The 11,886-nt window shown below is 48.0% G+C and overlaps 1 protein-coding gene across 1 annotated transcript; it reads right to left on the bottom strand.

Moving 5' to 3' along the window:
• Positions 1 to 1,809: 1,809 nt before the first annotated feature.
• KRT84 (keratin 84) lies at positions 1,810 to 9,380 on the bottom strand (the record flags this gene model as incomplete). The annotated part of the gene is made up of 9 exons (XM_084877445.1): positions 1,810 to 2,159; positions 3,366 to 3,397; positions 3,851 to 4,071; positions 4,572 to 4,697; positions 4,865 to 5,029; positions 5,945 to 6,040; positions 6,784 to 6,844; positions 7,461 to 7,669; positions 8,889 to 9,380. 9 exons carry the CDS (start codon positions 9,378 to 9,380, stop codon positions 1,810 to 1,812), a joined length of 1,752 nt encoding a protein of 583 aa, XP_084733571.1.
• Positions 9,381 to 11,886: the final 2,506 nt, after the last annotated feature.

Below are 11,886 nucleotides of genomic sequence, written 5' to 3'. Positions count from 1 at the left end.
AGGACCCTCCAGGTGAGACAGAGCGGCTCCCAGTCCCTGCTGTGGGATATGTGCCCTAATGGGGCTCTGTCATGACTGCACCATGGCTGACTCCTGCTCCGACCTGTAATACAGACAGATCTCCAAAATGGGCATCTCTCTCCTGTCATGGTTTTTACACATGTTGTGGCCTAACTGGGACACTTCTTCCTTCTTAGTGTGGCTAGCTCATCATCCTGGGATACCACATCTTCCAGGAAGCAGTTAATGATGTCCCAGACTGGGCTGGGCATGTAGTATTGATTCTATTCTTAACACAGCATTTAGCATATCCAGCCACAAGTGCTTGCTTGCCTGTCCTTCTATCAAGTGGGACTGTAAGCTATCTGGGGATGAGGACCAAGTCTTGTTCATTGCTATTTTCCTGGCATCGGGCCTGGCAAGTTAGTAAGCCCCTATCATATGTTGCATGAACAAACAAAGGATGATAGGTTGAAAGCTGGGTACAAGGGAAGACAGGATGGCAGGGGTGTAAGAGCAGATCATTTAGGAGTTAGATGCCATGTTAGGAAGTTTGAGCTATTTGGAGGGCAGTGAGGAGCCACCAAGAACTGTAAGCCTGGTCAGTTTTCTGTGTGAGAAAGACCTCTCTAGCAGCATCATGGTGAATGAGTTGGATGAGGGTAAGAGCTGGGACAGAAAAATGAGGAGGCCCCTGCAGTGATGCCAGAGGAGTCATGGTATGTGGGGTTGGACCCAGGAACAGATGGAAGGGTTCACCTTGTCAGGAGAGGGGCACCTCTGGGTTGCAGGGCAATGCCTGGAGAGAAGTGGGATGCTTGGCACTTGCTTTCAGAGCCTTTGCTATATGTCTTCTCTCCCTTTCTGAACTGTGAGCCCCTCCAGGGAAGGGTCTGAGCCCCCTTTTCTCAGCACCCACTCTGTCCCCAGGATACCAGCCTCTGCCCAAGTCCCAGGATGGAGTCTAGGAGGCAATCTCCCCATCCCCAGCATGATCCAGAAGGAGAGGCCAGAGTCCTAGTGATGTTAGCTTGGCAAGTTTATTGAAAACCCAGGAATACAAAGAGCAGTACAAACAGGTGCCCCAACCCACCCCAGGCCTCCCGGAGCTCACAGAATAAACTCTGCTGCAGCGGACAGGGCTGGGCCTCCCTCACACCAGCAGTTGTGTGGGGTGTAGCAGAGCTCACCCACCTCATGAGCTCAATTGCTGCAGAGGTAAAGCAACAACCCAGGAAAAGAAGCAGCCAGGACTTATGTCCCTGGAAGAAAAACCATCTCAGGGTACTGAGGGGTCCCCTGGGCCATCAAGGACTGTGGATCCATCTGAGTCAGGAAACTAGGAAAACCCCTTCTTTTGCCGGGGAAAGGAAGAGGAAGGAGGCAAGGGATGGTGGCCCAGCTGCAGAATGGACAGCCAACTCTCCATTCTCCAAACTAGTCCAAAGCTGGGATGGCCATGGTGCCCAAAGACATTCATTTTGGCTTTGGACTGTGCCTATTCTCCCCAGGCACAGATTTTTTGTAATTGTATCGAATCTGCATTTCTTGAAACTGTTCAGCTGGATGGTGAGGAGTGATCCAAGGGAAGGACATTGGGAGCCATGGAGAAACCCATCTGGATGGGGTTGCTGTTGGAGCATCTAGGCAGAGAAGAGTATCCCCCAGAGGACATAGCCAGGCAGAGCTGTGTCCCTTTCTTGGTAGGAGGGGAAGCCCTTCCAGCCCAGAACCCAGGCACCTTGGGGACAGAAGCAGGGGACACTGAGATGATTCTTCCTAGGGCAGTGGCTGGCCGGTCATAGGCTCTCAGTACTTGGTCCGGCGGGAGGTGGTGGTAGACACGAAGCGGACACTGGAACCTCGGCTGCTGCGGCCCCCACTGCAGCTGCTGAAGCCGCCCTCAGTGGGCAGCGGGCAGGGGATGCTGGGGGCACAGGGGTTGCAAGACTCTCTCATCAGCATCGAGCCTCCCCGGGAGCCTGTGCTGAGCAGGTCCCCACTGCCCATGACGACCTGGGCCCCACCCAGGCTGGAGCCACAGACGCCACCAGAACGGGTGCTGCTGCCAGAGAAGGTGACTCTGCTGCGGGAGAGGGTTGAGCTGGAGACCAGGGGCTCAGGCCCACACACCAGGCCACCGCGGGAGCTGCTCACGGCTGTAGGAGGGAGAGATCATCAGTGAGGCTGCATGTCCTTCCTGCTCCCTCTGTGGGGTGGGAGGCCAGCGCCCTGGGTGGAGGTGGTTCCTATTGTCTACACAGTCAATATTCACTTTTCCTTCTCTTGTCTGGTGACTCAAAGGCTGTGACTCTGATAGTCAAACATTCAGAGTAAATGGAAGGATTCAGCCAATACCCAGATGCTTGCGTAGAGCCTTAGGTTGGTTCTCATTTTGATCAGTTACGCTGGTTTTGCTGAGAGGATAGTGAGCTGCATTATCTAGACAGTGGGAGCAGTAGCCTTTATAGACCACCTGGCTTCTGTCTTCCACTTACTCTCTGCCCTTCACTGGTTCCCACATGGCCTCTCTAATAAGAGTCCCTTGTCAGTTCTGCTCTGACCTCTGCTCAAGCCTGACTCCTGCAGAAAGCCATCCTGGTTGCCCACCTGCCTCGGTGGGCACGGTCATCCAAGCACTTGCCACTCTAACCCACCCAGGTTGCACTCAGTTCAACACCATATCTGTGGATATTATTGCTTTTGGAGTCAGAGATCTGGCTTTGAGTTCTGGTTGTGCCACCGACTATGTGACTTCTGGCAAACCACATATTTCGTCTGAGTGAGTGAAAGGGGGTTGCCAGTGCCTATTCCTCCACCCAGGGCTGCTTTGAGGGGTAGGCTGACAGTGGATAAGACTCATCTTCTCAAGAAGATTATAAATCTAGAGGCAGGGGCTGGGGCTCACCTTCTTTGTGCCTCCACCCTGCAGTGCCAATCATGGTGCCCTGCATGCAATACTTTGTCTGCAGCAGCAGCATGGGGACTTCCATTCAGCTTTGTCCCATCCCCTGCCATCAGGGGTGTAGGGAACTCCCTGGCAGATGCCTTTCGTTCCTCCCCTGGCTTTTGTCCCTACAGGACAAGGCCACTAAAAATGAAAGGGCTGCCGTTCTTCTGGAACCCTCTCCTACCCAGGCTCTGCAAACCTTGGTGATTGCATACTCTGGGGAGGGCAGGCTCAGGGGAGAGGTCAGACCTCTGCTAAGGGGATGCTCTAGTCCAGGGGCCAGATGGTCCCTCTACCCTGACTGTCCTGGCCAGCCTAGCCTTGGGCTCCTGACCCCAATGTGGGCCTGAGTTTAAAGGAAATTTGAAGGGCACCAGGAGAAAAATGTGTAGAGGAAAAGACTTGAGTTTCTTACATATGTTTACTGGTCCAACACCTTCGCAGATCCTGGAGAGAGAAAGAAACAAGTCAGTTAACAAGTAGCATTGTTCTCTGAAAACCCGCTTGCTCACAGAAGGGCTTTCTTGGCTGAGTAGACCAGTAGACCAGTAGTTCATACCCAGCTGTACAGGCATCTGGAGAGCTTCGAAAAATGACATGTTCCTAGACCGTACCCCAAGATGATTTAATAAGCTAACCAAATCTTTTAAATGAGCTAGCCACATCAAGCAAAACTCCTTCTCTGATGCAGCCCTTGCATTTAGGAGGCATAGACTTAGAGTCACCTTCTAATCCCTCGCCAGGGTCAACCCAACTAATATTTGCAGAGAAGGCTGTCTTACTCCTAGAGGTTGATATTTCAGCAGTTCATCACCTGGTCGCTGCCCTCCTCTCCCCCGCTACTTAGTCCAGATGTCCAAGTTTGACCTCATTCCCTCTTGGTGCACTGAGAGCACTCACCGGATCTCCTCGCCCTCCAGCAGGCGCCTGTAGGTGGCGATCTCAATGTCCAGGCCCAGCTTGGCGTTCATCAGCTCCTGGTACTCGCGCAGCTGCCTGGCCATGTCCTGCTTGGCCTGCTGCAGGGCGCCCTCCAGATCTGCCAGCTTGCATTTGGCATCCTTGAGGGCTGCCTCACCCCGCTGCTCTGCCTCAGCCACTGCGGCCTCCAGCTTGGCCCTCTGCAGGGAGGGCAGTTGGATGGTGGGTTTTTGGCAGAGACTAGGGGATCCCCAGGTGGGGCTGGAACACTGCCCCTTTGTTAGTGGGGACACAGCCTGGTGCAAAGTCAGGGATGGAGCCCATGTGGCTGCTTTCCTAGGGACTGTGAACCTGCAGTTTGATGTCACCAGAGGCGAAGCATTGCTTTTCTTCAGTTTATAATCCACTGACTTTGCACCTCCTGATATCTGCTGCTCCAAGAGCCATGGGGTCCAGAGTGTAAAACTATTCTTTCCCCTCCACCTGCTCCTTCAAGTTGACCCAAGGCCTTTTCTCCTAAATGGGAGAACCTCCTTTCCTTCCACATTTTCCTCTCCCAGGAAGTCTTTTTGGACTAATCCCTCCATTCCTCCATTTCTGGGTCCTGATGGTCTCCCCTATGTCATCAGACTTGGGGCTCCCCAAATTCAGAGCCCTGCTTCTCCTTCCTCTGGGGATTTCTCTATTTTCCTTTGCTCACCTGAGCCTTGGCGTGCTCGATCTCTGTCTTCAGCCTCTGGATCCTGCGGGTCAGCTCGTTGATCTCATCCCGTGTGTTGCGTAGGTTGTCACAGTGTTGGCCAGCTGTCACCCGCATCTCCTCATACTGTGGGGTGGAGGGGGGAGAGGGAGATGTTCTGAGGGCTGAAAGGTTGGATCAAGACCACAGCTTCAACTGAATTGGGGGCCTCACACTTCCATGGGGCCCACTTCGTTGTACATGAGTCTCACCCTAAGGCTACCTACACCCCTTCCCAGTTTGCCTTTGCCCACCTTGGTCTGGTACCAGGCCTCAGCATCAGCCCGACTGCGCCTGGCAACCTCTTCATATTGGGCCTTGATTTCACTGATGATTCCATCCAAGTCCAGGTCCCGGCTGTTGTCCATCTTCACGATGACTGAGGTCTCTGAGATGTGTGATTGCAGCAGCTGGATTTCCTGTGTTGGAGGATCAGTAAGAGAGAGGGACTCAGAGTCTCATCAGTGGCCAGGATGCTGCCACAGGGTCCCCAGGATGTGGTGTCAGGAGCAGAGAGCATTGCTCGTTCAGAGCAAAGCAATGGGGCAGGCCATCCAAACCAAAAGTGAAGAAAAGGCATGGCCAAGAACCACTTCTGTTTGACTTTAAACTCTTGTAATGTACTCAGAGACATCCCTTTACCATCCTAACTTTTGATTAGGTGAATATTAAAACCATGGGGGTCTAGGTTTTAGGTGAAGAGGAGTGAGAGCTATATTAGGGATACACTTTTCTTTGGATTATCCTCAAAGTGGCTGTGCCACTCATGGATAATTGAGAGCTGACAATATTTTAGAGCATGATGGTCTAGGAATTTTACACCCCAAGTCCTTAACAGAACCAGGGGACATGGAACTGGCCTGTGAGGTGAGGATTCCAGAAGGAATTTTCTTTAGCATTTTCACTCAGAGCCAGACATTCAGCTCTGACTGGGTCTGTATCAGACCAAACAGACCATTTATGAAGCAAAAGAGAGCTAGTTCATTTGGCTAATTAGGTCAAACACATTTTTTTTTTTAACCTCTCCTAGCAAATCAGTTTTCAAGAGTCTTCTGATCAATAGATTGAAAGTGATTTTCCTAGACCCTAATCTGGATTGGTCAAGAAGGGGTTGTACCATAGATCCAAGAAGTTTATTCATAGATCTGAGTCAGGCTGCTGAGAATCCTAACCTTCTCCACTGGTAGATGCATTGACATATAGAGGATATAGATTTGAGTGGGAGGAAAGATGTATGACACCAAATGTTTGAAAATGTGCCAGTTCAGGGGAAGTTGCCAGGGAGTCCAGGCTAAGCACTGATCTCATATGGCTGAGAGGGGATGAGCCCTTACCTCCATGTAGAGGGTTTTCAGGAAGTCAATTTCCTGAGCTAAGGTTTCCACATTGGCCTCTAGATTAGATTTATTTAAGAAATTTGAATCCACATCCTGCATAAAAGAGAGAAGGATAAGATGCACATTACTTTGTACTGTTTAACCCCCTCACCTTGGCGCAGTCTGGGGATGAGTGGGAAGATCAGACCAGTCCCACAGGGTCAGGCCAGGCTATGGAACGGGTGGTAAAGTCACTGGGCGGAACTGCAGCTCAGTGACTGTGACTCTTCTCCTGCTACAGCAATACTCCCCTGGGGCTGCTGAACCTCTCCTGATGCTTATTTAGAGGCAAGAATAATCTGGATAATCCAACGCATCTGAATAATAAAAGGACATCTAAACAATTTAACCTGCCCTGGCTGGTTGCTCAATGATTAGAGTGTCAGCCCACAGACCTAAGGGTTATGGGTTCAATTCCCGGTCAAAGGTGTGTACCTCAGTTGTCCTCTGGCCCTGGTTGGGATGAGGGCAGGAGGCAGCCGATTGTGTCTCTCTCACATCAATGTTTCTCTTTCTTTCTCACTCTCACTCTCTTTCCCTCCCCTTTTCCCTCCCTCCCTCTTTTCTTCCTTCCACTTTGTTTAAATATCAATGGATTAAAAAATAAATAATCTAACTGATCTTAAGTAATCTGAGACCAAATTAGAACTTTGAAGGGACCTTATGTGACATTAAGGGTTCCCTCTGTGTGAGTGGTCTGAGACACCACAAAGATGCCTGGGGAGTTTCCTGAGGGATCTCAAGGACATTTGCCTGTCTGGAGGAGAAGTTTATCTGGACCTGTTGCTTTCCCTTACCTTCTTCAGAGTCACAAACTCATTCTCAATGTTGGCTCGGAGTTCTACCTCTTCTTCGTACCTGGGTGATTAGAATTTGGAGAGTGAGTTCTCATTCTGAACTGAGAGCCAATGACTTCCAATTTCCCAGTGAGCCTCTTAAGACCGCTCTGCTCTATCAGGAGTACAATTTCTTATTGTCCCCTACATGTACTCAGCCACTCTGTCCTTTCTTTAAGATCTTACATGAACCAGTAGCCCCCATTTTCTCCAAATCCCTTTAACTTTCTCAAATAGGATGTGGGGCCTGAAAACCTGGTCCATTTCTTTGCTTCTCTGCTAGAAAAGATTTAGAGTCATTGTATATGGCCAGAGAGGAAGTAGGACCCAACTTGTTGCTGAACATGGGCACTGTTCTTACAACCAGAGGGCTCTTTTTTTCTGGGACTAACTCACCCATTTCCACAGTGAAGATTAGGAAAAAGACATGCCCAATTTCAAGCCTCCTTTTTCTTTAGGACCTATGGAGGGCCTTCTCCTGCTCCCTTATATATCACTGCCCCCACATCTGTCTACAGACTGGGTATTGAAACCGGCATTCAACCCTGATCCTTCCAGCTGCTCTCCTCTGAGCTTGGCTGCTGCATTAGGACCTGCCCATGTCTGTCCTTGGTCAGTGTGGTCCAGATGCCACTCACTTCTTCTTGAAACCTTCAAGGACATCCTGCATGTTGTTCCTCTCAGCCTCCAGACGGGCCCGGTCGCTGCTGGCTGCATCCAGCTGCCTCTGTAGGTTGGTGATGTAGCACTCAAAAAGGGGCTCCAGGTTGCTCCTGGTACACTTTTGCTCTTGGAGGAAGTTCCACTTGGTCTCTAGAAGTTTATTCTGCTGTTCCAAGAACCGCACCTAAACCCACAGGGCAGAGAAAGGGCAATTGAAGTACTTGACACAGTAAGTTACATGCCCATCAGTTCTTCAGATGGTCAGAAATGACTCTCAACAGTGGTGACATTGTTTTCTCCTCTGTTGACATTCATTCCTCCTCTAATTCAGTAGAATATGGAAGAGTAGGCCTGTGACCCCTTCTTTGTGCTCAGCCAGGCTCAGCTACAAACAGAGGCTTTTGAACCAAAGAACCCCAGGACCATTACTTCCTTCTGTTCTATGAAAAAGGTGTAAACCAGTTCACTGGGAAGTTAGAAAGATTGATTCTGCCTGAGCTTGGGTTTGTCTGTGCCTAAAAACTGATGCCAGCCATTCTGGCAGGAAGTGAGAAGCAGGAAGTGAGGGGTAAGATATGTCATTAGGAGGTGGGAATTCTCAAGTCAGAGGTCATACCCATCATCCCAGATAGTCCATCAGCTGAGACTTATAGAGCTGGAGGAAAACCTAGGGATCATTTGTTCCAACCCCTCATTTCAGATAAGGAAAGTGAAAAAACTGTGAGTTTCCAATCTCAAATGCAATCAGAGCATTCCCACTCCATGGAGACATGGTTTGTGGGATGTCAGTTCCACATCATTGTTCCTCTCACCAGCCTGAAGACCAGGACTACCTGTGGTGATTCCCCACTATTTCCCTCAATCTGGGCAACTGGGCTGAATCTGGATACCCTATGTGGAGGTATGAAATTTTTTTGTTTTTTACAAAAATTACTCAACTCTATTATCCAATTTCCTAAGCCTGGTCAGATGTGGCCACCCAGCCTCAGGAACTGTGAAAACTTCAAAGAGAGCATGAGGGACTCAAAGATAAAACCTGTTAAATCTATATTAGGCAACACCTGGCCAAAGTCTACTGTTTCCAACCAATCTGGGAGATAGTTCTAAATGACTAGGTAGTAGGTCTTAGTTTGTCCAGATGCCTTCAGACTTGGCTGGAGATTCCTCTTTCCTCCAAAAGATGCAACCTCTGTGTCAGGCTAGCCCACCATGCAGCGCTCCTCAGGCCCATCCTTGCTCTACAGCAGAGTGATCCAGAAATCATACTGCAATGCCTTTGGTTGACACCTAAAGGAGTTTAGGGTCAAGGCCAATGCCCTAGGCTTGGGCTATTTCTTCTTAAGGAAAAGAACATCCGATGCATTTTAGCTTTAATCATCCCAGACCCAGGGGTTGAACTGTACCTTGTCGATGAAGGAAGCAAATTTGTTGTTGAGGGTCTTGATTTGCTCCTTCTCATCTCGCTTCACCCTCTGAGCATTGGGGTCAATCTCCAGGTTGAGAGGGGTCAACAGGCTCTGGTTAACAGTCACTGCTGTGATAGATGGGGCTGCTGGGACTCCAATTCCTCCAACTCTGTAGCCAAAGCCACCAAAGCCATAGCCAAGGCCACAGCTGGCTCCAAACCCTAGACCAGCACCACATCCACCACCAACACCAAAGCCAACTCCACAGGGGCTGGGACGAGAGCCTACAGCTGCTCTCCGGGGTGAGCATGATCCATAGGTGATGACGCTCCGACTACCAAAACTGCCAAGGCCTCGGAAGCTGGACCCACTCCTGCAGGAGAAGGAGCTGGCTCGGAACCTGTTCAGGTTCTGCGGGGCCATTGCTGAACAAGAGCTGAAGTTGCCCATACGGCGACCAGAGTTGACTTGGTAGGAGTGGCAGGACATGATGGCTTCTTGGATGAGAGCAAAGCAGCAACTGCAGAGTGTGGGGTGAGCTGGAGCTAGGAGTCCCTCTGAAGCTAGTGGATTCCTCTCACCCCTTTTATGTGTGTGGGGATCTCAGAATTGGCCCCATAAAAATGATCTCAGGATTGGCCCCATAAAAATGAAAAAAAGCCATTTGGAGGCATTTATGAGCTTGGGTAGTTAGCAGAAATTCTTCATGCCTATAACTTCCTTAACAATGTGCTAGTCTCAGGCACACCTATTCTCATTAGGATTAGGGCTATAACATCAAACCTATAAATATTAAAAACGCATAAACACAAACATTATAGTCCTATTTTTCCCCACAAGTCCACTACAATTGCCATTATGAGGATATTAATTTTCTTTGGTCATAAATCCAATAGACTTTCGCATTGCAAATGTGGCTAACCACCAGAAAGTTAGGATGGTGATAGCTCTAAAGTTAAGAGGCTCACAGGGATGCATCTATATAGACATATCTCTTTAAAGAGGTGGGATGCACAGAAGAGAGACAGAAACTGCAGAGTCCAACTAAGAAATAATATGGCACCCTGGCTGGTGTGGCTCAGTTGTTTGGGTGTTGTCCTGTGCACCGAAGGGTTGCCAGTTCGATTCCTGGTCAGGGCACATGCTCAGGTTTCATGCCAATGTTTCCCTTTCACATTGATGTTTCTCTCTACCTCTATCTTCCACTCTCTCTAAAAAGCAATAAAACTATTTTTAAAAAAGAGAAAAAGAAATAATATGGCAAGAATACAGTTTATTGCATTTCTGTAGATGAATTAAATAGCCCTAAAACCTTTAGCGGTATTTTATATATCCTCTATGATCTGGTTTGGCTGTTTACATAGGAGTTCAATATTTAGTAAAGCTGTTAGTGTAGACACCTGCCTAATTTGAGACACTCAGAGGAGATTCATTCATTCATTCACTCACTCAACTATGATCAGGTGCTTACTCTGTCCCAGTTAGTGTGGCTGGTACTGAAGGTACAGAGAGATAAGAAGGATGGTCTTTGCCCTCTTGGTGGTGGTGGAAGATTAGTCTTGAGTACTTCTGTCGCATAATTTGAGGCCAAAACACACCAATAATTTGGCCATTTGTCTGTGTGGAAAGTCAGCCACATGATTTTGAGCTCCTCCATCCCCAATACACATGAAGGCTCATCAATAGCTCTGTTCATGCAGGTTCCTTTAATTATTGATGAATTTTTGGTTAGATAGAGAGACACAGCAATAAGTATCAATATAGAAAACGAAAAGTTCTAAGCAACTGGATATTGTTATCATTGTTATCAATATTGCAGATATTTCAGGAGCTGGAGGCAGGTGTTCACCTTTTCTATTCTAGCGGGTGACATGGTTGGTCTCAACAGTCTTACCTGTGCCTGAAGAAACTTGTGCTTACTTGGACACTGGAATTTTGGGGGATGCTTGGGATTCTACTTGGAAGGGGGTGTGTGATTTTGACTGGAGCTCCTTTCTTCCTTCCTAATCTCTATACCTTTTCTTGCCTTATTGCAATAGCTATGGTTCCAGTATGATGTTGAAAAGTAGTGGTGAGAGGGGACATCTCTTTATTCCTAATTTTAGAAGAGAAGCATCAAGCTTCTCATCATTAGGCATGTTATTAGCTGTAAGTTTTGGGGTAGATATTCTTTATCAAGTTGAGGAAGTGCTCCTCTATTTCTAGTTTACCACTATTTTTCATAGGCCCAGTTACCAGGTATATGTTTAATGGGAGAAGAAGCAGAAAAATAATAACAAGAATATTTCTTGTGAAGATTATTATTATTCTTGTGACCTCCATGTTGCTAAATTTAGTGCTCTGTTCTCAGATCTCATTTAATCCAATTTATTAGCAAGTATTTGATATAGTGGATCATTCCTTTTCCTTGAAATACTTTCTTCTTTGGTTTTCAGATAGCAAACTCTTCTGGTTTTCTTGACATATTACTGGCTGCTTCTTTTCAGTCTTTTTAGCCAGTTCCTTTTCATATCTCCAACCTGTAGACACTGCGGCACTGTTGGACTCAGCCCTTGTACCTTTTCTCATCTTTATCCATACTCACTCCCTTGGTGAGATCATACAGCTTCATAACTTTAAATACTATCCACTGATGACTACCAAAGGCAAATTTTTATCCTGGACTTCCTTTTGCACTCCACATGTATATTTTGATCAATGTCTTTATTTGGATATCAAATAAGCATCTCAACCTTAATATCTCCAGCTGTTCTCCCAAATGTTCATGTATGTTCCAACTTGCCAGGCTAGACCCCGTGGTAGCTCAGGCCACAAAATCAGAGAGCCATCTTTATTCCTCTGTTTTCTCTATATCCCACATTCAAGCCACTGGCAAATCCCACCTTCATAGCTTATCTGGACTCCTACTACCTCTCACTATCACATGTGTGCCCAGGCTTATTGCTTCTCACAGGGTGATTGACATAATATTCAGTCTGCCTCCCTGTGTCTTCCT

The sequence above is a fragment of the Pipistrellus hanaki genome (genome assembly GCF_964339955.1).
Source record: "Pipistrellus hanaki genome assembly, chromosome: 3".
NCBI lineage: Eukaryota > Metazoa > Chordata > Mammalia > Chiroptera > Vespertilionidae > Pipistrellus > Pipistrellus hanaki.
The sequence above is the reverse complement of the archived record's forward strand: the minus strand, read 5'-3'. Positions and strand labels throughout refer to the sequence as shown.